The 25074-nt window shown below is 41.8% G+C and overlaps 1 protein-coding gene across 5 annotated transcripts in view; it reads left to right on the top strand.

The window, feature by feature from the left end:
• aopep (aminopeptidase O (putative)) overlaps positions 1-25074 on the top strand; it is a 78213-nt gene that overhangs the window by 2574 nt on the left and 50565 nt on the right. For 4 of the 5 annotated variants that reach the window (XM_023393539.2, XM_023393537.2, XM_087170239.1 and 1 more), the window contains exons 4-7: positions 500-713; positions 1420-1544; positions 17988-18201; positions 19494-19600. In XM_023393539.2, the coding sequence (XP_023249307.1) occupies positions 500-713; positions 1420-1544; positions 17988-18201; positions 19494-19600 (660 nt within the window). The remainder of the gene's footprint in view (positions 1-499; positions 714-1419; positions 1545-17987; positions 18202-19493; positions 19601-25074) is intronic. The other variant, XM_087170238.1, reaches the window with a different exon arrangement.

The raw sequence follows: 25074 nt of genomic DNA, 5'->3' as shown, positions 1-25074 counted from the left end.
TGGGCTGGGGTCTTCCTCTTCACTGGCCAGCAGGTTGGAAGGTCTGCCAGTGGTTTCCAGTAATCATCCTCCTCCCCTCATGGTTTTCCTCCAGCAGCAGCCCAGCCGTAGCCTGCTGCAGGCCCCAGGAATCTCCCACTACAAGGAAGGCCTTTATTTTCATTGAATGGCTGGAAGGAAACTTGGATGTTGCTCGAAACCTTTGGAACACGTCTGATGCTGAGGATGGAGTTAGTGCTGGATATTGGATTTAAGAGGGAATGAGGTTGCATGTCAGCACCTAGATATTTTTGGGATCTCTGTGGTTTGCCTGTGTGACGTATATATTCCATATTTCCATTGCTTTCATTTCCATGCTTAGCACAGAGAGACAGCACACATTGTGCCATATATTGGTTCACCAACTCAAGAACTGTATATTCTCTCAGTAAGAAAATTCATTAAATCGTTGCTATTAACCTTGGATTAAACTTTTCTTCCCCATTTTAATCTGCTACAGCAGAGACCAGACCACCTGCTCAGACTCTACATTCTCTTACGCCTCCTTTGAGAATGAGGGGCTCTCTGTAACTGATTATTCAGGCATGGTGGATGACGGCGTCTCTTGTTCCCATGGCGACTACCCTTGCCGATTTACGGAGCAGTTGGCTAGGTCCCAGCGGGTGATTCCACACCGTGTGTTTGGCCCCGTCAGCTTGCTGCAGAGGGCCCAGGTGGGGTTTTGACAAAGGGCCACTGAGACCTGAGCTAATTATATTTTATATGATTAGAAGAAACAGTTAGCATCAGTTAATGTTTGTGCCACTGTGCCAGAGGTTTTCAACCACCATCTCTTGGCAGAATGATAAAAGTGTGCGACTGTATTCTCATGAGGACAACTTAAAACGTCCCACATACCCAAAATGGGAATTTTCTAACTGGAATAACATTGGTAACTATTAAGTCAAAGGCTTTTGCCCATTCAGTCAGTTCTGAGCTGATAATGCCTTTTAGATAAGTTGCGAAAAATCATAGAGAAAAAACAGGAAGTGCAGACTTAAAGGGATAGTTTGGGTTTTTGACATGGGGTTGTGTGAGGTACTCATGAATAGTCGGTTCATTACCTGTTGTAGATTATGTAGATTATGTTCTGCGTGCTCCCAGTTAGGAAAGCCAACCAGGAGCAACCGGCAAATTAGCAGAGCTATGTGTTGCTGTGGACAGTGCCACCAGAAAAATCTGTTTAAATGTATGCTTCATGTAGAGTATTTTCCACTGAAAACATTCATTTATAAAATATTCACACAACCCCACATCAAGTATGTGAAGGAGCAAATACATGAACTATTGTATATCCTATAAACAGACATCTGATTCAGATAAAATTGTAATTTTATAGATCCCTGCTGTTTTGAGAAACTTGTTGCTGTCCTTCTGTAGATGGGAGTCCTCAAGCTGTTGCCTCGATGTTTGGCTGCAGCCCATGCCGTTCTGGGGGTCCACCCATTTCCCCGTCTTGATGTTCTCATCATTCCAGCAGGGTTCTCCAGTCTCGGCATGGCCAGGTAATGACACTTAGATACTTAGAACAGTGGAACGTGTTGGGCTAAATGCTGGAAAGAGGATTGGACATGGAAGTTTGGGAGACAAAGAAGGAAACCCAGTAGTAAACAGGCTTGTATGTTAAAAATTTCTCTTCAGTAGATAACGTTCTTTTACAAATTAGGTGTAAAATGAATTAACAGTAAATAAGTGAAATTCTTTATGGATTTTTAAACCTGCAAAAACTTTTATTTTTACCACTTGGGGGCAGCAACAACAAGCTGTGAAGACAATGCTGACATATAATTAGCCTTTATAGGATATAGTTGTAATTTTTCAAGTCTGTCTTAAAACAACAGTTAGGTGAATATTGTAACAGGTTTCGATTGTTGTAAACATGAATCCTACTAATACTAGCCCTTAAGAGATCCGTGCCCAAATCAATTTCACTCTAAGAACATAAATAAGAACATAAAAAGAACATACACTGCAAAGTTTATCAGAAGCCAGTATTAGCCTTCAGCAAGCTGTGTGAGACAAAGTTCCAAAGTTTCAGTCTTTGTAATTCTCTCTCCGTGTTAATGTCCCCTCACACTGAAACAAAAAGGAGGATTCTTGTACTAAAAAGACTTAAGAAGATCCTCATTTGAGTTGGTTAGCACAAATATATTCATATTAACATCAAATAAACTGAAATCATTTGAGTTGTGTTTATAGTCATGAGAGAACTGTTTAATAGTCCCATAGTCCAATATTCACTCTCCCTTAAGCTCTTTTTTGGTCCCCACCAGCTCCTGAGGGAAAGATCTGGCTCATATATTCATGTTCACCAGCTAGTAGCTAAATTAGTGTGTTTGCTGCTTGGCAGTTTGTGTAAAGTTGGTTTGTAGAGCTTTGTTTGCCTTGTGTGTCTGGAAACAACGCTGATGAGAGCAGTAAGGATGAACCAAAACAGCGAAGCTGTGAATCACTAAACCAAAACAATGAGCTGAAAGATGCTAAAATTCTCCGTATACGGAGAAGAGGTGGTAATTATCTATGGGTTTGTTATTATAATATAAGTGACATCTTTCACATTACACATAGTGAATCTGATCCATTAATATAATAATATTTAATGCAGCAGCTTTAAAATTCAGCAGTTTTGGCAAAGGATTAGTATGCAGTCGGCATGCAGACCCATTTTTGGACAATTATTTACAGGTTGTAAAGAAACAGAACATCAAAGTTTTGCCACAACAAAGCTAAAGCCAGCACTTTGTTATTTCTTAACCTTCTCCTGCTGGTTTGGTTTTTCAAGTAAAATGTTTCTGGGTTGAATGATTAATGACAAACTTCACATTTCAAAACTCCCTCACTCTGTCTCAATCTTCTTCGTGGAGATCTTCCACATTGGAATTCTTTTCTGAATTAAAGAGTCCAACCATAACCTCCTCTAAAGTCTATTCAGTCACTTGTATACCCCCCCAACATAACCACTTTTAACATTGGCCTGTGGGACTTATCGTCTGCCCTGCTAGCATATCCGTGGGGCTTATGAAAGGATGTGATGCTGCCACAATTTCATTTTTTATTTTTCAGCAAGAACAGTAACATTCAAATACACTAGCAGAACTAGATTGAAGCCAGACAAAATGTAAACGCATTAAAGTTGGCAAAGGAATCTTCACTAGGCCTCTTATTAAACCCTTTTTCCATACGCTGTCCCTGTCTTCTTTCATTGTCCCATTATTAACCCTCTACTTTTCTATTCCCTTCTTCTATTCATCCCGTTTCCAAAACACATCATCTCTTACTTCCTTCATCCCTTTTTCCATCCCAAAAAGCTCTCAGCCCTTTCCAAAATTTTATTCCCACTTCATCTCTTAATCTGTTCACACTTTTGTTCTTTTTACATTTTTATATTTTTGCCATGCAGTTGGCACGCTGATCCAAGTCAGTCAAATTTACACTATTTCAACTTCTCCATCCCTTCCTCCAAACATAACATGGTTCTTCCTTCTTCCTCTAATTAAGACCCCAAAGCCTTAACCCCAAACCCTGACCCTCTTGATGAGAGAGGTGGCTAACCTCTTCTTTGGGCACAGCTTCACCGACTCAGTGAGTAAGTGAATGGTCTGCTGTGTTATAGCTTTTCAGAGGTTTCAGGTGGTCTGCAGGCTCTCTGCTCCACACTAGACCTGTGTGTATTTATGTACTTTATGTCTGTTTGTGTGCAGTTTCATTGGAGGTCTGGGGGCAGATGGGTGGGCACAAAGCCACAGGATGACAGATTCACTGTACTATATACACTATAGATAATTCTCCTCTATGTATTTCTTTGTTCCCTCTTCTCCCACACAGTGTCCTCCTCCTCAGCTACTTTCCCCTCCACTCTTTTTCCATATTTTTCCCCCTTTACACTCCCCTGTTGTCTGTTGCCCTTCTGTCCTGAAAATCCGCCACTTCTTCTTCACCCTTCACTGTCTCTTATTTTTCTCTTTTCATCTCCTGACTTCCTGTTACACTCTTTGCCCTCATAATATCCCTCAATCAGCCCCCTGTGTTTGCCGTCCTTCTCTGTCCTCTCCACTTCTCTGTGCGGGCGATCACTCTTCAGTCTGGCCTCTAGCATTCTGCAGTAGTGATAGTTTCTCTGGAAATGAAGTTTTGTATTTTCTCTGCAATATAGTACTTTCAGTTGGCATATGGTTTGCCTGTAGATATGACTGAAGTCCAGCTGGTAGCCATATGAATTATGTTAAAATTGGAAATTGAAGCTAAATAAAGACCATCAATGTCTGGCTCTTTTTTTTTTTTTTTTCAAACTGTTGATGAAGTAAACTGATTAGGGTGGTCAGTGAACGTTGTTCCAGTGTCTGCGGTCTGCAGCCGCAGTCTCTCTTTCTCTCTGTCTGTCTTTCTCCTCTCCCCCGGCGGCCTCCCTGAAGAAAAGTCCACCAGACAGGATATGAGCTCATACCTGAATATGTTTTCTGCCTAAATCTCTTACGTTATATCCAAGAGCGGTCTCAATCAGAGGTATTTTGAAGCACAGAGGGCGACAAGATGGTCACAGTCTGGATCTAGTTCTCAACTTTGCATATTTATTTCAACTACTTCACCCAAAATACAGAGTGCTCTTTGATCTACGAACACTCTCTCCCCTCATCTTGTGAAAATCTGTCTCCCTGCTGTATTTATTTTGAACAGAGATCAAGTGCTAACACAGAGCCTCTTCTCTGTGGTTGTTGCCTGATGGATATTTTCTTTCCCTTATGAGGATAGCTCCCAGGCACTTACCCCTCTTGCCTTGGCTGCTTAGACTCCTGTTAGCTACAGATGACAGAGAAGAGATTTAGGGCCTTCATTAAGCTTCAGACAGCACCTGCACTGACTCCCTATAAAACTCTGCGTGGTCCTCAACCCAGTGTCAGACTCACTGCATCCTCCCCTCAATGCAAGTGGTTCGGTCCTGCATGCCTCCGTACTTAACCACGGGGTTGTGCCATAGGAAGGCGGGGAGGTCAACCAAAATGGAAGCGGAGATTGAGATGGAGATGAGAGGGAGATGAAGAGAGTAAAGGCGGGGTTCAGGAGCGGACCCCCAGGATGTGGGAGAGGATGTGTGGATTATTCCCAGCAACAAAAGCCATTAGCCCCTGGAAGGACTTCAGAGACTGGTGCTATTTAATCTAGGGATTGGGAGGTATGTGGGCCCCAGTCGCTGGGACTGTGCCAAGTGCCGTTTTTGTGCAGTGCCCCAATGGAAACAGCAGGAGTGGAGGGGCTATAGGCCAGGGAGCGATTGCAAAGGCGCATGAAACTGTTGTAGTGTGATACAGAGAAGGGAGGGTAGAGGCGAAGCAGGGGGAGGAATCACAGTGGCGTGAAGTTTTTATACTGTGATACGGAGAGGGAGGGCAGGAAACCGAAGATTAAGAAGTCAAGTAAGGGCAGGTCTGCATTCAAGGGCTGTGCCACGTACACTGAGCACTGACAAGGGTTTCCGACACACACACACACAAAAACAAACACAAAGGGTAGTAAGCTTACGCAAATGTAGCTTCCAGGGCATGAAGCCAGCCGGCAGTTCATAGGATTTTGCAACACCAATTTTACTTTATTTTATGTAACAATGAGAGCGTCAGTCTGTTATACAGTACTTCAGCATAATCCTTATGTTCTGCTTTGGCTTCAAGAATTCTTTAGCAGTCAACAGATGCATATTAGCCTGTGGCAGGCATATTGTATTTGCCAAACAATATCTTCTTTTTTTTTTTTAAGTCTGTCTTTTACATTTTCTTGTCCCCGTGTTTCTGTCTGTTCCTAGGACAAACCAGGCGCAGGGAGTGGAATGTAGAAGCACTACTGTGTTAACCTCTCCCCATGCCATTAGTAAAACTTTTAAGACATCAAGCCGATAAGAGACAGGAAAGAAAAATACACTATGGTTAAACATTGATAGAATAGTATGGATGAGGGATTGAAGATGTGTCGGGGATGAGAGCAAACAAAGAGGATCAGAGAGTTGGCGTCAGTGAGCACAGTTGGGGAATCCCTTCATGTTACTTGTGCTTCCAGTTCGTATAAAAAACCTCATTGTCCTGAGAGATTGAAGGACATGGGAATGTTGTAAACTAAAGCTCTAAATTTAATGAATCATGGTCAGACCGCCCACTGTTTCCTGAACATGAATAATTAGTAATGTGTGTTTGTGTGTGTGTGTTTTGTATGTGTGCACTTGTATCTTTGTTTTTAATCTGTGTTAGCTCATACTATTTTTTAATTTCTTTTTAATTTGGATGTGTAATCTCTTCATTGCATCTCAACCACGTCATTTGGTTCCGACTGGGAGTGACAGGAAGGGCACGGCATTTCCTCTCGCTCTCTTTGAAGCTGAGATCCACGAGTCCCAAAGCATTGGCTGAACTTGTAGAACTAATCAGAGATCACTGTGTTTGCAGCATGCCCAAATGAAGACATGTATGCCGGCCCAGAAAGAGAGGTGGTTTCCCCGCATTTTGTTGGGAAATGACACAAGTGTTGAAACGGGCCTTTTTAGTAGTGTGGGTGATGTGGGTTTTGTTTTGCTTCTCTGTGGACGGGCAGATTCCTGTGCTTGTGTTTGTATGAATGCATGTATTGTTCAAACAATGGTGTAAGGATGTGTATTTAGTGCAATGGGATGACGTCAGAGGAATGCTACACAGATCATTTGTCATTGCCTGTTATGTACTTTTTTTTCTCCGGTGGTGAAAGATTTTTTTTTTTTTTTTTTCAAAAATATTTTGGACGTCTGCATTATTTTTAAATTATAGCTGTAATTGAGCCAGATCAATGTGCAATTCTTTGTTGTTGCTGTTGGGGTTTGTTTTGTTACAGGAAGGGAGGGCCGCTCCACACCACTTGATGGCGGACTCTGATAAATCCACACACATACATACGTAAAAATATCCATTTCTCAACACGTCTCATTGCACTTTTATTACCAGTTTCCTTGATTGTGGCTATTTTTCTCCCAACCAGAGTAACACAAACACATTGCACAAATTGGCATCTTGAAAACATGTTTATCGTCAAAATACTTTTCATACTCCTGCAACTATACACATCATTTTCCCTGATATTATATTTCACTTTTATTCCTTTAGTGCAGTTCTCTCACACAGGATGACAGAAATGGGGAGAAAAAAGGATCAGGTAGTTAAACTGCTAGTTCCACTCGCTGTACAGCCAAACTGGGCAGCCATATAACTGTCACAGGCACGAGGTAAAAATTATGACTGGTGTATACCTCTTGACCTCTCTAAGTGGCACCGGAGGATTTTCAGCCTGATTTCAGTTGACTGCTTTGTTTGTTTATGGGCTAGCAGGAAGTTGCATTGGCCATTGGTCCCTGTTGGGAGGAAGTAGCGAGCTGCAGTGCCGGAGGGGGAATTAGTACCAGCAGGATAATCTCCCGCTGCCCTGGAGCTCTGTAGTGTACCACCTGAGCTCTTTTTCATCTTTTATAGGACCAGACCAGTGGTTTTGAGTGTTTTAACCCATAAAATAAAAATCACATATTCTCCACATTACTGCCGCCCATTTCCCAAAGCATACCTTCTACAGAGACTCTGGCTTTCATTAAGTTCAGTGCGGTAGAAATCGTTGGAACATTACATTATTCCCACATGGTAATACAACTGCAAGAGAGAATATGTATTTCAGACTTCACACTATAGTCTTCACATTGTAGATGTTTTCTAATTGGTAGTCTTCTCGGCTTGTTTTTCCGACAACAAAGCATATGAATATCACGGTAGCCGACTCGCAGCGCTCAACGGTGCACTAATAACATGAAATGACTGGAAACTGTTTTTCTCGAAATTAAGAAAAGTAAGTCTGCAAACTTGCATATACTTCACAAAGGGGTAAGCAATAATGGGATAATAATTCAAAACCAACAGCATTTAAAAGATAAAGATGATCATTAAGGAAAGATCATTAACTTTTAGGGAAGGCATTGCTGCTTGTTACCATCTTAAATGGTAAGTAAATGAAATATAACAGCGGACCACAAAATGCAAATTAAAAAGATTAGATGTTCATCTTAACCTGCTCCAGTTTCCAGCATCGCTCTCACTCTTTTGCCTCATTGACCATGATTCCCCATCACTTTGCACCCTTACTGAATTGCACCTCCTGCCTTCTTGTTGACCTGTGCCGCCCCCCTTTTTCTCTGTTCCTCCTTACTCCATTTCTTTCCGAATCCTCCCACTGCTTGTCCTCCCCTCTTCCTTCTGATGTCTCTGTGGATTTCTTGCCTTTCTGCTCTCTTCTCCAGTTTGATCTGTGAAGTAACCCTAGAAGTGTGCGACACAGACTCTGCTCTTTCAGGAGGCAGTTAGGGGTTTGAGGGTGGGGAGGGCTGGATGTGGGGGGTCTGATTTTTTTGGCACAGGGGACAGCTGTTAATCAAATAGTCAAGGATGAGGTGTTTCTTTCTTCCCACCTTGAGTGGATCTCCCTCTCTTCTGTAGCCACACAAAAGAGCCTGGCAGGTTGAAAGGACAGCTCTGCATGCCTGCACCTGGACAAAAGCAGAGGGAGTGTCCTGTGGACACTTTTAAAGTGATTGCAAGTAGTTAAGATTTTTAGGTGAGCTTTATTTCTCTTTCTCTACAGTTTCCCTTGTTCCTCTGCTCACCTCCTGCTGAACAGACACGGGACACAGCTCCAAACCCCACGAGCATTGGCCACTACTATCCATCTCTTCTTGCTCCCTTGTCTCGTTTTCTTGCTCAGACCTTTCTCTGTGGTCTTAATGAAGATAGCAGGACCCAGTTTAGCAAGTGTTTTGTTATTGCAGGAACATTCCTGTCTAGTTATCTTGGGCCTCTCAACTTCCCTTGTCTGTTTGCAGTATAGGTTTACCTGCTCTCCTATAGTACCTCCTCACAACTGAAGGAGCCACCTTTTTACTCTTCCACTGCCTGACAGGAGAGGGTTATACATTCTGTTGTAAACCTGTTGTTTAACCTGTTGACTGATTGCTAGGATGCATTTGCAGCACTTTTCCGAGGTGCCATATATGCTTCAATTGTCAGTGGTTGGTGAGTGATGCTGTGTGGCTTTGAACTGCTCTCAGATGTGAACCTGCTGGCAACAGTTGGCATATTGTACGACATTTACCACTAACACAGACACACTGTGCCATAACTCTGGATTAGAAGCCGTGGCAAGGCAGGCCTGTCACTGCACACCCATTCTACTAACTAAAATATGAGTCCATAGGACCCATTCTATGGAGAAATGGATGGGTCCATTGTATGGGGTAGGGGATGCTGCTGCTGCTCTCGGTGTGCATCCTGGGGCATGTGTGTGGTAGTGAAGCCTAGAGGCTAGGGGAGGAGGTAATTTCATTTCTCTGTGCAAAGCTAGACAACTTAATGTCCGTGGGACCTCTGCGCTGAACCGGCCAAAATGAGACATTTGAAACAAAGTGCTGTGAAATGCTTGGTGGTAATGCCTCTGATGTCTGGGTTTGCTTTTAGCCTTGGGGAGGGAGCTGTGCTCCAAGCTGGTCTGCCCGTTGCTTTCACAATAAGTTGTTTTTAGCCATGCTACTGACGTGGCTCTGTGGATGGCAGTGTCGGTCTGTCAGTCTGCCTGTATAACTACTATTGGATGGATTAACATGAAATTTTGTACAGATATGTGCACTCAATGTAATGTGCATTTAGAGGATGAATCCTAATGACCTAGCTGATCCCCTGACTTTTTCTATAGTGCACCGGCAGGTCAAAGTTTATCCTAATTATCCTGTGAGATGGATTGGTTGAAAATTTGTATAAACATTCATAGTTCCCAGATAATGAATCTTAATGGCCTTTGTGATCCCCTTTTTCTCTTGTGCCACCGTGAAGTTTATATTTGTCTTACAGTGAAATCTCTCAACCACTCTAAGATGGATTGCCATGGAATTTGTTAAACACTCCCATGTCCCTCTCAGCATGAATTGTAATAACTTAACTGCATTCTGTCTTCTGCGTGCATTATCTAGGTCTTCTTAAAGAGTAAGGCTGGCAATATTCTATATAATTTCCATATTGTTAACAAAGACCAAAATCAACAATGAATCGATCCTAAGTGTTGCCTCTCTGTGCCATAGAGCTCCAATGTTGTTGCACCATGTTGCACCAAATCTGCAACTGGAAATGTTCCCTAGCAAATGTATTTATTCCTGTTTGAGCAACGGGGGACAGTATCCAGCTGTTGTCCAGGAAATTATTTTGCCTATCATTAAAATGAAAAGTATAAATCTTGAGCCAATTTTTTAAAGATTTTCTTCCTCAGTAGTGACCAGTGGGCTTAGGGCAGAGAGCCACAAATAGATTGGGAAAATACACGTAGATGGACTCACATTTTTAGTGTTGGGTCTTTTCATTGAAATAAACTTCTTATAAACACATTACTTGGGCTGTAGCCTTCCTCATGTGTTAACTGTTGATTGTTGTCGTCAAAGTCATAATCACGATAGACATTTTTCTAGTGCTTATCTGTTGTTGTATTGTGTAAGTGGGTTGTTGAAAAAGTATTTACATCACACACCTTTAACCCACATTCTATCCATCAGCTGCAGGGTTTTTGTCTGACAGGCTGGCAGCCCAGCCAGGTGGCAGCCTGAAACCTCTGTAGTGGAGACAGCTCTGCTCACTGGCTAATTTCACTTCGATCTCGCCGTCATCCATCTTTCCATTCTGTCAAACACTTCTTATATAGCCTCGCAGTACAGAGTGGTCTCACTTTCCATCTCCTCATTGTCTCATTCTCTCACGTTACATAAGAGAGAAAAAAAAATTAGTCTATTTATTATCCTGCAGGCAAGAATATGTCTCAAATTATAATCCTGTGAAATAGATTCTGTCCTGTCATTTTCACTGAGGCAGCAGTAGAAGTACAAAGAAGGTTCTGAGTGTTATGCCATGATTGATGGGGTTCGCATGTAAATAGCTACAATAATACAGGAATGTCGGTTATGTCAGATGAATGTCACGTAGACACCTCCCTTAAGCTGATTGACACGGGCTTGTTGTGGCCAGATGAACTGCATTAGCACTCATTAAAACATTGTCCACGCCCCTTGTAATAATCCCATTAGATTGCATTGTATTAAGACAATATGGCACTGTGAAGCTTTGATATAGGACTTTGATTGTGATGTCTTCCGTCTTTGGGGAGGTACATGTGTACATTTAGATTTCTTCGCTTGGCTGTTCAGATGTCCTCCTGGACACACACAGTTGTTCTTGCTGTCTGGTCTCCAATATATCCAACGTTCAACCACAGAAAGAGATCTTACCTTTATAGACAAACAAGTGTCTGTACTGTTTTAAATCTGTGCTACAGCATCACTGCTACACACACACACACGCATGCACGCACGCATGCACGTACACACAAACACACACAGACACACACACACACACACACACACACACACACACTCAAGAACATTCCTCTGGCATGACATCAGTTTTTGGACTAAACAAGGAACAAACTCCACAGTGGATTGTTTTACTGTTGAGGGAGGATGGATCAGACATCTGCTATCACTTCCCAGCTGATACGGATTCAAAGTGGATTTGCTGAAAGTATGTGGGTATGTGTTTTTGTGTGTGTGTGTGTGTATTTGCATGTCTGTGCCTGTGACTTTCTGCTGGTTTATGTGGGTGTTACATTATGCCTGCACCGTTACTGCGTCTTCATGTATATCTCTGTGTATGTGGACAGGTATTCTTGACCTCATCAGGTTATGACCCACATGAATCCCATCACTGTGATACAAACTTGAGCTGCTTGAGCTGCCGGGTGTCTATGTATGCATGAATAGGCCTTTAAGTGTAAGCACTTGACAGCGACTAGGAACTACAGGCTAACCTTGAGACACGGTACTTATTTCTTATGTGTCGGCACTACAAAGCCTTATTTTATCCGGACCAGAGCAGCAGAGTCGCCTCCTTGTTCCTGATGACCTCTGATATCTTTTCTGCTATTTATTTTCAGGCTCTGATGCGATGCAGTGTATGTGGGTGGGGCGGCTCTCTGGGGGCCCCAGCCTGGCCCCTGTTCATGTGATCAGGCCCTACATGGAGTGGCATTTGGCCTGGCCCTGTGGGGCCCTGTCTGGGAGCAGAGAGCTGATCTGCAGCCAGCCTGGAATGCCAGACATTTGAAGTCAGACTTGTTAAAAAAGAACGAAGGCTGGTAGGAGTTTGGTCAAATAGGCCCCTGTGTCTAAAATAGCCCACAGACTCTGTCTGAGAGGGAGGGAAGGGAGACAAAGCTTCTTCCCGTAAGCTGACATTAGGAAAGGCCAGCCCTCCAACCTTCGCTTGAATAGAAAAGACAAAATTGTACTCTCTGTGCTTATTGTCTGTCATGTGGCTTTTGTCCATCTCCTTACCTGTCTGTCACTGTCTTAGTAGTGTTTGTTTACGTGTTTGTGTATGGGTATGCAGTTATGTGCAAAATGTGCAAAATTTCACCAGTGATGCTGTAACAGTGTCTTGTGTCGCTATGGTTCAGCAGTTCAACAGTTATCACACCAGGGAGTTGACACTGCACTTGGGGAAAGAGCAAAACTCATCACACAGAGTGACAGATGAGAGGATGCTCTCTCTCTCTCTCTCTCTCTCTCTCTCTCTCTCTCTCTCTCTCTCTCTCTCTCTCTCTCTCTCTTCTTTCTCTTTCTCCATAAATATTTATCACATAATCTTTTCATTCACTCCCTAAATTCCCTTTTCTCTCTGTTCTCATATTTCTTCCAGTCTTTCTCTCAGTGTTGTTGAATTTCATCTCCTTCTTTACTTTGTTTCTCACTCTCTCTCATTTACACACACAGCACAGTACATACTCAGCTCTCATCATCCTTTTCCTCATCCCTCTGTCTCATGGGGCTTTTTTACTGGTGTCCCAGCTATGAGCTGAGCTGAGCTGGGCTGGGGATGTCAATTACAGGACTATGATAGGGCTCCTGCTGCATTATGCATGGAAGTGTCCCACTGGGGAAAAAATGGCCTACAGCCAGGAACGATGGATGGAGGGATGGAGGGATTAATAATGGATGGAGAGATGGAGGAGCGAAACACTACTGCAATCTGTGTCTCACCAAATTGAAGACTTGCCCTGGCTCACACCTCTGAAACTCAGGGCCAAGTCACCCTGGGTGACTCAGAGCCGTGAGGTTGTCGTGTGAGAAAGCACAGGAGGACTTTAATCAGTATTTCATTTTGTGTGTTAAGACCCGGTGGGGTACCACCATCAGAAAGGTCATCTAAGGTCTTTTGTCTGTTATTCTATATACAGACAGCCTCTCATCGTGATCAGTTTTGTTTATTGCCTCCTTGATGTGAAGTCATAGCACTTTTTAGAAGCCTTTAAATCTAAAAATGTAGAGTGTTCGCCTGCAAGTATGTGTATGTGTGTGTGTGCCAGTGTTCGTTTATAGTTTTCTCCAAGCCTCAAGACATACCACATGAAGGCAATCAAGAACAAGAAATATAATTAAGAGTAGAGACTAAAATTTATGTTTGGCATCCAATTAAATCTCAGAAATTGTAATTCCATTTCTTTAATGACTAATTGGAGGAGAGTAGAGAGCAGAGTTAATCTTCATTACACCCAAAGGGCAATTTGTTGCACAGCCACTGTAGCAGTCAATTAAAAAACAAACAGAAATTAAACAGAGATTGCAAACTTCAAAAACAGACATGAGACAGGGCCAACAAATATGAATTGATTTATTTGATCTAAAGGTGACAGTGGCCAAGTTTAAATCAAACATCCCATCATTAAACATCAAAATAATTAGTAACCCTAAAAAATTCAGTAACACAAGTAAAAGGGGAACGATTGAAAGTGGATGGCATTTTTGGACTTGCAGTAGAGAGTACAACTTCATGCTTTGTTGCATTTTGGTTGTTTATAGTATTTTGGTATGATATCATAGATTTAAATCTTAACAACAGTCACAATAGTTCAATTGTTCAGATGAAGAAGTGGGAGGGATGTTTTAATCTTATTACATGGACTTGAGTTAAAAAAAAAAAAAAAATTAAACATCCTATGTTATGTTCGAGTTTTCACAAGACAGCCAGTAATAAGTTAAACTGTGCAAAATCTGAAAATGTTCATTTTGTAGGATGTCAACAACAAGAGTGTGATGCAAAGACAAGGACCTCAAGTGGTATTTCAGGGTATGATGTATTTGCACAGGTTTTTGGCAGTAGGCAAATATCACTTAAGTCTTTGCTATTGATTGTAATTGTTGGTGTAATCAGCAACTTCATAAGTAATTTGCTTATCAGTCGAATTTGCTAATTTGCAAAATACAAAATTCTAAAGACAGTATTTTCTTCAAATTTAGTGTCTAAAACCTTATTTTAAAACAGCACTGAAATTGTAGATTGTTAATCAGATACACACACTCACGCCCACAGCAGACCTTAACATCCAGATCTATGGTGGAGACGAAAGGTGTGTACTTATATGCAGGTACTACATATGCATGAATTTGTGTGAAAATCTTCTCATTGCCTGTTTCCCTGACAGGTCCCTGATGTCAACTAATGTCAGTCAGTGTATCAGTGAACGTGAAAGATGCTGTTGTTATTCATCCCCACCATGGTGGGATGACACTATTTGTCACTGTAGTGATGGATTCCGCCTCCCTCAGAGGAGCATGTGCAAGCGCCGTCTCTGAAAGGCTGTCTTTGTGTTTCACACTCACTCGCTCATACACACAGACACACACAAACGCACTGCTGGAACTGACAACAAAGGCGTGCTTATCCAATTGTGAGGGAATAAGATTAGGCTACAAAGAAACTCATATGGCTAATGTTAGCATCTCCTGCTCCAGTGAGAGCCTTTGTTTGTGTAATCAGGAAAAACATGGGATTAGATTTGCGATGCTGTCTCGGAAATGATGCCCATAAGACCCTATTGTATGATGTTGACATGTTCCTAAATAACAGAAGGCGATGGCCTGCCTTCGATCTGATAAAACAATCCTCAGGGAAATAAAGAGTAGTTGTGTTGTTCAGATATCCAATTTTGTTTTCCTCCAAAAAGGACTGTCTGGCAGACCCCGGCCTAACCTATGTCTTTACTCAGTGTTTGCCTTTATAATTGACTTAGCTTGTCAACATAATTAGGTTATGGCAAGGACAGAAAATAACTTCTCTGTCATCTGGTGTTTTAAGATGCTAATCTTTCCTCGATGAGAGCAGCTCATTTTACAGCTTACTATAATTCATCAATGGCACCAATATGTGGGCTTATTGTAGCTGTGGGAGTAAACTGTCAATCCAACAGGTGAAGTAACTGCAGCTGTTGTGTCTCACCAGTTGGAAGTAGGACCACTCTTTATGACTTTTTAGGGGGAAACACTATATTGTGTGGTTTATCACAGCGCGATGCTTACATGTAGGTAATATACTGTACATCGACAATGCCTAAAAAAAAGCTGACACACAGAGATAAAGCCATAAAGATAACTCTAACATATTTGTCACAGTCATAGGGTGGTAGGACCATGGAAAAAATACTTTTCAGTAGAGACTTGCAGCTTGCCATAAATTCTCCCACCAATGTCAGGTCAATGGTGGTTGAGACACTTAAGATCTAGAGAGTGTGAAAGGGACTCTAGACAGTCTGGTGTTGTTATATGGGCCAGGAGAGAGAGAGACCATTCATTTGCACCTCTGTGACCCCTCTCCCATTCTTCTGGTGAAGAAAGCCTGGCTCTCACACACAGTCAGCCCCTAAGCCCCTCAGGGCACCCACAGCCTGTTACATAAGAAAGAAGTAAAGAATGCTCCAGAAAAGTCTTCAGCCATGACCTTGGCTTTGACAGAGCACTCCGATTTTCCTGTTCTACCAGCGCTGTCTCATGGTTATAAGTCACATGTGCTGTATTCCTGCGTGAAGCCAGTCTGGAGTAAAAACGTTTCATGCAGATGTTGTATAATATCAAAAATGACACAAATGTTGGTGAAACCACAGCTACAAATATGTAATGTTGGTGTGTCTGGACATCTCAACAACTATTTGGTGTAGGTACTATGAAATTTGGCACAGGAATTCAGGGTTCCCAGATCATGTATCCTAGAAGCTCTGGTTATTCCTTGACTTTTCATCTAGTGCTGTCGGAAGATTAAGATTTGTGTCTATAAGTGAAATATCTCAACATTAAATGGACTGCCATGAAATGTGGCACACACATAAATGTCCCCCTCAGGATGAATCATATCAACTTTGGCGGCCCCTTAACTTTTCATCCAACCAGATCAAATTTTTTATTTGACCAATACTAAACACCTGCAAAACTAATGACATTCCCATCATCATTAGCTGTACTTTGTGTGTTGTGCTGATTTGCAAATGTTAAAAACCAGCTAAATGAAAAAAACTGTAACGAACATGGTAAACATTATACCTGCTTAACATCAGCATGTTAGCATTGTTACTGACAACATGTTAGCATCGCTGGTATTAGTATTTAGTGCTAAACACTGAAGATTATAGCCTCACAGAGCCACTGGCTTTGCTGTAGGCTCCTATTCTTCATATTGTAGTATCTGAATGTGGAGTGGCACTGTGCCAATCCTATTTCAGCAGCTCAGTATTCTCTGCTGGCAGGCATCGTGGAGTGAAAAAAACTTTCCAAACCCTCGTCAAGCCTAAGATTTACTACCTTAATTGAGAAGAAAGGGAAAGAGCCAAAGTCCTAATTTAGACTTTCTTTAAATCAGATATCTAAAATGGACATTAAGGGAAACCATTATCTATATACTGCAGAACAGTATTTACTAGGTCACATTTGCTAACCATTTCCCCTCCAATTTTGGTTGGCTCAGAGCTTTGATATGTTCTTATTGGTGAAAAAACTTAATGAGGCTTTTGAATTGTTGTTTTATCCCTCTGTACAATCAGAAATAGCCTCTTATCTTTACTATCACTGAAAGCACTTTGAGGCTTTTTTATTTTAGTATGTAAGTGTTGTACACATTATCTGTTTACAAGAGTGCATAGAGGTAAACACCAGATGAGATATATTTACATATACTTTAGATGCACATACGTTTATCACAACCATAACCATACCTTTAATTTCCTAACTTAATTGCCCAATAAATCAGTCCTGGATATATGATAATTACAGACACTTATAATTTTCCAAATATAGTCATAGGTCAGACTCGGTTCTCAGTCCTTTTCTTTCCATTCCCATAAAGATGGGGTGAGGATTTGGCTATAATTATCTTTTCTTGTAAAAAAAAAAAAGAAAAATCATGACAACTTCTAAACACTATTTAAACCTAAGATTTGCAACATTGCCTTGAAGTCACGTTTAGTAAAGGTAGGAGTGGGAGCTCTAAAACCATCTCGCCTTGATAAATAATAAAAAACCAATTGCACAAAACTCAAAATTGCAAATCTCATTTAATTCATTTGACCCATTGTTGGTTGACAATTATAGCTCAGGGAACATAATGTTTTTTCTTGATGTTTGTGCAGGGCAGTTAGGTTTGGCAAGAATGCTTGGTGAGTAAGCTGCCCTTTGCTAAACATAATGTAGGAGATGGAGAAAGGGATGGGCAGTAAGTGACTCCCATACTCATTAGCACATGTCGGTTGGTCTTACTTGGCGTGTTCAGGCTAAATTTTCTGTAATCATAGGTGTAGAACATTCGCTCACTAACTCTTTGATCTTTTTGGAGGGTGGTACAGTATGTCTTCATCATGTCTTTCCTCTCAACCAGTACTTTTCTTTTTCCTTACCTCTCATTGTCTCCCCTGTATGTACTTGTCTTCTTTTAATCTTTTCCTCTTTTTATCCCTCACTCCCTCGCTTGTGTCTCATTACTTTCCTCCCTTTTTATAATTTGTATTTGGCTTTATTCCTCTTATTCATGTCTTTCATTTTTCTTCCCCAGCCCGCACATAATTTTCCTGTCCCAGAGTGTGTTGCATGCTGGGAGTCCCGATTCTGGCGAGAATGGCCTGTCTCTGTGTGGGTCCAGGATGTGTCACGAGATTGCTCACTCCTGGTTCGGCCTGGTTATTGGAGCCAGAGACTGGACAGAAGAATGGATCAGTGAGGGTTTTGCCACCTACCTGGAGGACATCATCTGGGCCCAAGCACAACAAGTACAGTACAATTGATGCCCAGTGATTGTTGTACTATAGCTATTTTATGAAAGGAAATGAATGGTGGCCATTTTAGGTTGTCACCTCAGGTATATAAAAACTCCTAGATGGTATTATTCAGATGTACCAGTTTAGCCAGCTTGTGGAGCCCGGTTTGCTGTGGCCATCTGAAGAAGTTTCAACTGAGAAAGCAACTTTCTCTCATTGGAGTTAGAAATAAGTCAATGAAAAACAACCTTGGGAATCATTAAGATAACATTTGTTTATGCAGTTTGTTTCTTTCTTGTTGTTATCTGGCAGTACTACTATATAGTAAGATCCAGCACCTTCAAACCATTACGATAATACAACAACTCAGGGAAACACAGGGTGACATTCCAACCTTCCATTTCCACCAACTTTTGTGCCAGGATTTCCAAATGTTACTGTTGTGGTTGGAATGCATGTCAAGTAGAGTTGGCAATTACACTGCTGTAGTAAAACCATACATCAAGCGCACAAGGAAACAGTTTATAAAAACAACAATCCAAGTCCCAATGCAGAAAAGGACAAACAAGGAACAAAGACCACGTCTCAAAGGTCAGAGGAGCTGGCCAAACAAAATGAAAGGGTAAAGAAGTTCCTGCGCCAACCACAAAATAAACTATCCAACCCAAACCTCCTAAGCGACTAAAATATAAGAGGACTAAGCTGAAGCACACAAGAGCTGTGAAAATGTACTACTGCCACCTACTCCTCAAAAAAGTGAAACTTCTTACATTGTAAAGAAGTAGATCAAAGAAACAAAAGTTCCCTGCCATTGTGGAGGTTGTGTACTTTGCACTGCTACAGATATCCTTCTAATGCCTGAGCCAGGAGGTGGCTGGTAACCTGGTAATTAATGATACCTGATTTAAAAAAAATAGGTAAACAGCAGAACAAAGAAAGAGGGTGTAGCGTTGGTATGCATCCTTTGCTTGCAATACTAACTTCAGCTCTGATCCGGGAGTTGATATACATACAGATCTAATCCTTCCACTTGCTTTCCCACACCATCTAGAGTTACGCAAATGTTTTTCTTATGTCTGCACTGTCTAATCATGTCACCTTTATCATATGAGCTTGTGCTGAAGGAATAGATTTAAGCAGGCCTGTTATTGGAGTCAGAAGCAATAAGACACAGCGACAGAGAAAGTGGTATTAGTGCTTTTATTGAGAATTTCCCATATATATTTTTTCCTCCTCTGATTTCTTTGCTCTGCCCTAACCTTTTTCTTTACATGTCTATTAACAGTCCATATCTCTCCCTGCAGCTCTCCCTACAAGAGACGGCAGAGCAGTCTGACCTGAAGGCACTGCTCAGGTGGAGACGACTCTCTGACGAATTACAGAACTCAGAGGAGGAACTTCAGATCCTTAGGTGTGTGTCTCTCATTGGTCCAGTCTGTCTGTTTCAATTATCTTGCCAGTGTTGCTACTATGGAGGAAAGGGCTGTTTTGGGTGAGCATGGTCAAAACAGGACACAGGACTGTACACTGACATGAACTTGACCCCAACTGCTGACTGTCTCCCTCACTGTAAGTTTTAAATATCCGTAGAGGTTTACTAAACCACCACTGAGGCAACGTCTCCCTGCATCAGTCAGGTATCAGTATCAGTACACACACATTCACGTTTTCACACACTCATTTTTAAAACAAGCACTTCTTATGTGATTTTCATGTCTTACTGCCTTCGAATGCTGACATCCATTTTTTCCTGATCAATTTTCACAGATCATTTTTTTAATAATTTGCACTGTTAGATATACACCAGAAGCACTTACTCAAAGTGACTGTCACAGACTTTATTAAAAAAATACACAGTCTCTTATTTTACATTTATTGGTTCAAGGCAATCATTCATAATTGTCACAGTTTAAGTCAGCAAGGACACACCTAGAACATTACTATACAAATTGCTGGTACACCAAGTAGGGTGACTAATAGCTTTTTGAAGACATATTTGTAGCTGCACAGCAACCAGAATTTACACTACAAAAAGTTAAGTCATAGACATTGTAGCATAGCGCAAGAGATTTGGAGCGAAGAGAGAAAATGTGTGAATGAGTCTTTAACTAATTCCCTGTAACAGACACAGTCTACTTTTTCAGGTTATAGTCCGTCTAGTCTTTTGTTAGTGTCTGCACGTGCAGACACACGTGAGTGTGAGGTATATGCATTCCAGGGGTACAGGTGTGGCAGGTGTGGCAACAAAGTATATCCAGGTGTACTGTTCCGTCATGTCTTAGAAAAGCTCTGCAAACGAGCACAGCGAGCACACACAAACACACAAACTTTTCATCTAATCCTGACTATGTGGGACCCACACCCTGTCTGTTTTATCCAGGGTGGAAGTACAGTGTCATCAGCAGATTATAGGTGTAAACCCCAGTCAGGAGTTAACTCTTTAATGGTGAATTGCTAACACTTGTTAGCATTGTGCATTTCATATTGTAGCTCTCCCTTTGAATGAAAAGGAGATGACACTTGTAGCACAGTACACTATTGACATTCATGCTTGTAAGAGGCCGTACGGAGTGTAACAGCAAATCAATGTGTTATTTATTTCATGGCACTTCTGCTTGGCACTAACTTCTAACTATGTCACTTCACTAATAATGTGTTGTCATCACACAATTGAGACACTTATGAATGAATAGTGCGTAGATTCATATCAATTCAGTTTGTCCTGAACTGTGTGAAGTGTGTTAGTGAATCGCGTCAGTGCTAGTGATAACGATTTAATTTGGGTTTAAATGTCCAGTGTATGTTGCAACAGGCTTAAGCATCATAAAAGTCATTCCTGTGATACCTTGAAACTGGAAGCTGTGTGTGAGTGAAAGGGTTAAACATGCACTTGAGAGCTGTGTCTGTCTGTCAGTCTATCAGGGTGTTCCCCTATGAGGCAGACGCACGGGTGATTAGGAGGATCAGGATTAGGTTTCTCTGCACCTGACAGGGTTAAATCAACAACATTAAACCAACATCTGAAAAATGCAAACAACACATGCACTCACACATACGTACGGACATACATGCCCATACACATGGATACATGGGTGCATATGTTTTGACTGATTCTGTTACATGGAAACACACTAGTATTGGAAAGTAATTGCTAAAGTGGCACCAAAGGAAATGCAATTTCTTAACCCTCACATATCTTAAAGCAATTTGTAAAGCATGTTGAGTCATGAAGGAACCCTCCTCACACATTATCTTCAGGTACAGCTTTTACTCTGCTAATGCAACAACATTTTTTAGTAGAATCAGTATGACCCTGTTTGAGTTTTTCTTCTCCTACCAACATGTAAATTCTATTCAAGCTCAGTATTATTATTATTATTATTATTATTAAGACAGTATTACTGTTTATTGACTTCCAGTTCAGTAATATCACGATGATATTTAGTCATCAGTTTTCAATCACTTCAGCTTATAGGTGTGTAATATCTGAATCATTTCCTAACAAAGTCTTTTAGTGCACAGCAGGTTAGCTGAACATCTAAAAATCAGATGTGCACACAGGCAAGCATACAATTCAACATATATGTTCATATAAGAATAAATAATTTCCAACGATAAATAAATAATGACTGAAAATTTCCCTGTGTTTAATTGGAGCAGTTCTCCATGTCTTCCCTATAATTAGTCCCAAATTACCAGTTACTTCTTTCCAGGAAACTTCTCATTAAAATTAGTAAGAAATGAGTTGGAAATTACAGACTCATAAATACATTTTGTTGTCCAGATTAAAGTTTAGAAGCAAAACTACATTAAAAACTAACTAATTTGAGCATGGAAGAGGATTCTTAACCCTTAACGTTTTCAGGGCTTTGACTGTATCTCACAGTTTTCATCAGTGTTTTCTCAGTGATCATGGACACTGCCCTGGTGTCATCGTCATTGTTGTATATGAGTGGGAGATTGTAATCCCAGTCTCAGTTCAGTGTTGGTCTTTGGTTATGGATATGAGTGACTTGCTGGATATTCCTCTGGCCGTCCACTGACACTGACCTAATCAATAACTTTTCACTCTTTCCCAGTCGATCGTTTGACCAGTCTGGTGCTCATAGACAGCTGATATTGTCTACTTCTTCCGTTCAAGTCTTTTGCTCTCTCTGTCTTCTTAGTCTTTGGCTCTCTTTATTTGATTATCCATACCGATATCTAGAAAAACCCTGCCTTGCCACTTTTTGATCTAAGCCAAGCCCTCGTGTGGCTCCATTAGCTTTACAACCCCGTGGAAATTTAATATGAATAAACACAAACTGGTTGTCACAAAGTATAGAAAAATATTAGAGAGGACCTGGTAAAGGGAAAGGAAGCCAGTGGGATGTGCAGAGAGATATGCGCAACTTCCTCACCAGTTAACACACACATACACACAAATAAAGGCTAAATGGCAGGTTGTGCTTTCCAAGTTCAGTGGGTCACAATCGACACCCAGTGATCCTGCAGGGGCCCAAGTGGCCTGTGTTTATCAGTCCATTTCAGATGAGTTATATTTAGGGCAGCCTGGGCCAGACGCCATTCTCCCTGCTGATTTACTGGGCTGCTGGGAGTGCTGCTCTACCTTATCCGGTTTCCACAGTCGACCCAGTGTAATTTGTCAGGATATGGCTTGCGGAGCTATAAACCTCTGCGTGTGTGTGTGTGCGTGTGTGCATGTGTGTGTGTGTTTGAGTGCGTGCATCTGACATTAAGTTCTGTCAGTAATAGCTCCTGATTTCCTCCCGCTCTTTTTTTCTCTCTCAATCTCAGACACACCCAGGTGTAGGCATGGCTACGCACATGCACACGCACATGCACACGCACACGCACACACACACACACACACACACACACACACACACACACACACACACACACACACACACACACAGAGACAAGCTCCCTCCCTCTCACACACATGGCCTACGAGTCAGATAAGAGCACCATTTATTCTGAAATACATTGAGCTATTGTGTGATTCTCCAAGGCAGCGAGCAGCGATTCCGCTTAAAGCTGTAGTAAATCATCTCTGACAAAGAGAGACAGCGAAAGACAGGGATTTACACATCCATACATCCCTAGGCTGGACAGTGGGAAGGGTGGAGTTCCTTTGTCTTACACAGCAGTGATGGATCAACATTTTGCCTCTCCCTGCTTTGCCGCTGGTGTCTCTGACGCACAAAACCGACACATTTTCTCTTCTGGAAATACATGTTCTGCCACTGTTTTGTCTTTTGCCCCAGTCCCTCTTTTTCTCTGTACTTCTCTGTCACACGCACACACATAATATTTCCCAGGGATACGGCACGTCCTGCTGTTGTAAAAAGAGTCTATTTCATCTTATCAGCAGCAACAGACAGACATGGGCACTACGGGCAGGAGACTGGACAGAGAGCAAGTTCAAAACTCCATGACTTTTAAAAAAGGGAAAATAATATTGCCATGATATAAGGAGAACAGGTAAATGAGCCATTTTAAAACATTTAAGACAAAATATAATGTAAGTTTTCACCTGTTGCCCACGTGTTTTTACAAATGTGTTTTATAGTTAATCCATATATCCAGTGACAGGCTGAGAATATTGGCAGCTTTTAATGTACAGTCCGTACAGAGGATCGTTACCAACATGTTCCAAAATGGATTTTCCCCAATCCAGGTCATTGGTATTGTGATTTTTCTCACACAACATTTATATGACATGCGCACAAGTAGGAACACACCCTCATAAGCATGATGAAAGTCCTTGTAAGAGTGTCCAGTCAGATTGAGAAATTCCAGGAAGCTGATGACTTCCTTTTCTCAGTCCACTGAGCAAAACTCAACATTCCCGTCTATCTCCTGTCCTCGATTTCTCCCACATCTCCTCCTCCTCCTCCTCCTCCTCTTGTCCTCAGCCCTAATCTACATCATCGCCCCTCTGTCCCTGCTCCTCTGCTAACCATGCCTGGACAGAGACTCAAATAGATCAAATATTTGACCAACTTGTGGCCGACAGCTGAAACCTAACTCGAAAAGATTAATGATTGAGGTCTTACGTCACACACGAATCTGTATGAATAAGAATTTAGACTCGGGTCTCCCTGATGGTCTGTGTGTGTGTGTGTGTGTGAGAGAGAGAGAGAGAGTGTGTGTGTTTGTGTGTTTGAGAGAGAGAGTGTGTGTGTGTGTGTGTTTGTGTGTGTCCGGCCCTGTCATGAAGCGGTCCTGTGGAAAAGTGCTAGCCAGTGATGAAGGGTGTATTGATTGGTGGGCCAGGCGCCTTGTGTATCGACTTGGCAGGAGGGTGATCCTTCAAGGCCTTCCTATTGGCACACTGAGTTAATCTGCTCAGCTTGATCAATACCAGCTAACTGAAACTATCATTGCACAGCATCCCATGTCAGTGCTCTGTTTGTTTGGCTTTTATTAGTTTTATGTGCGTTTGTCTGTGTGTTTACGGAGGTTGATTTGTATCTGTGTGACAGGGAAAGCGAAACCCAGAGCATGGCTCTTTTGTCCCTGTAAGACGGGGATGCTTCTTTGTGGAAGTGTTATATGTTCGCACAGTGAGTCATGGGCAGTAAAGTCGGAGCGCAGTGCTGTGAGGTCATATAAACACTATTGCATGCTATTATAAATCTGCAGCTTGATTTCCAGACTGCCTCAGGCAAAGTACGGCAACTTGGCAATGTGTTCGCCATTGAGAGGACCGGCTGAGTGGCTGGATTTAGTGTTGCTGACAGTGGATTCTTGCTCTGTAGAAAATGTGGTTTCCTGCAACTAAAATGTCTGTAAGAGTGGGATAAAATAAGAACTCAGTGCTCAGGTTCTCTCTCACCATCCCACTCTGTTTTTGCCTCTGTGTCTCTCTACCTGCCT

Source organism: Seriola lalandi, unplaced genomic scaffold (assembly GCF_002814215.2).
Source record: "Seriola lalandi dorsalis isolate HSWRI2012SDOR001 ecotype SW California unplaced genomic scaffold, Sedor1 jcf7180002054938, whole genome shotgun sequence".
Classification (NCBI taxonomy): domain Eukaryota; kingdom Metazoa; phylum Chordata; class Actinopteri; order Carangiformes; family Carangidae; genus Seriola; species Seriola lalandi.
The sequence above is the reverse complement of the archived record's forward strand: the minus strand, read 5'-3'. Positions and strand labels throughout refer to the sequence as shown.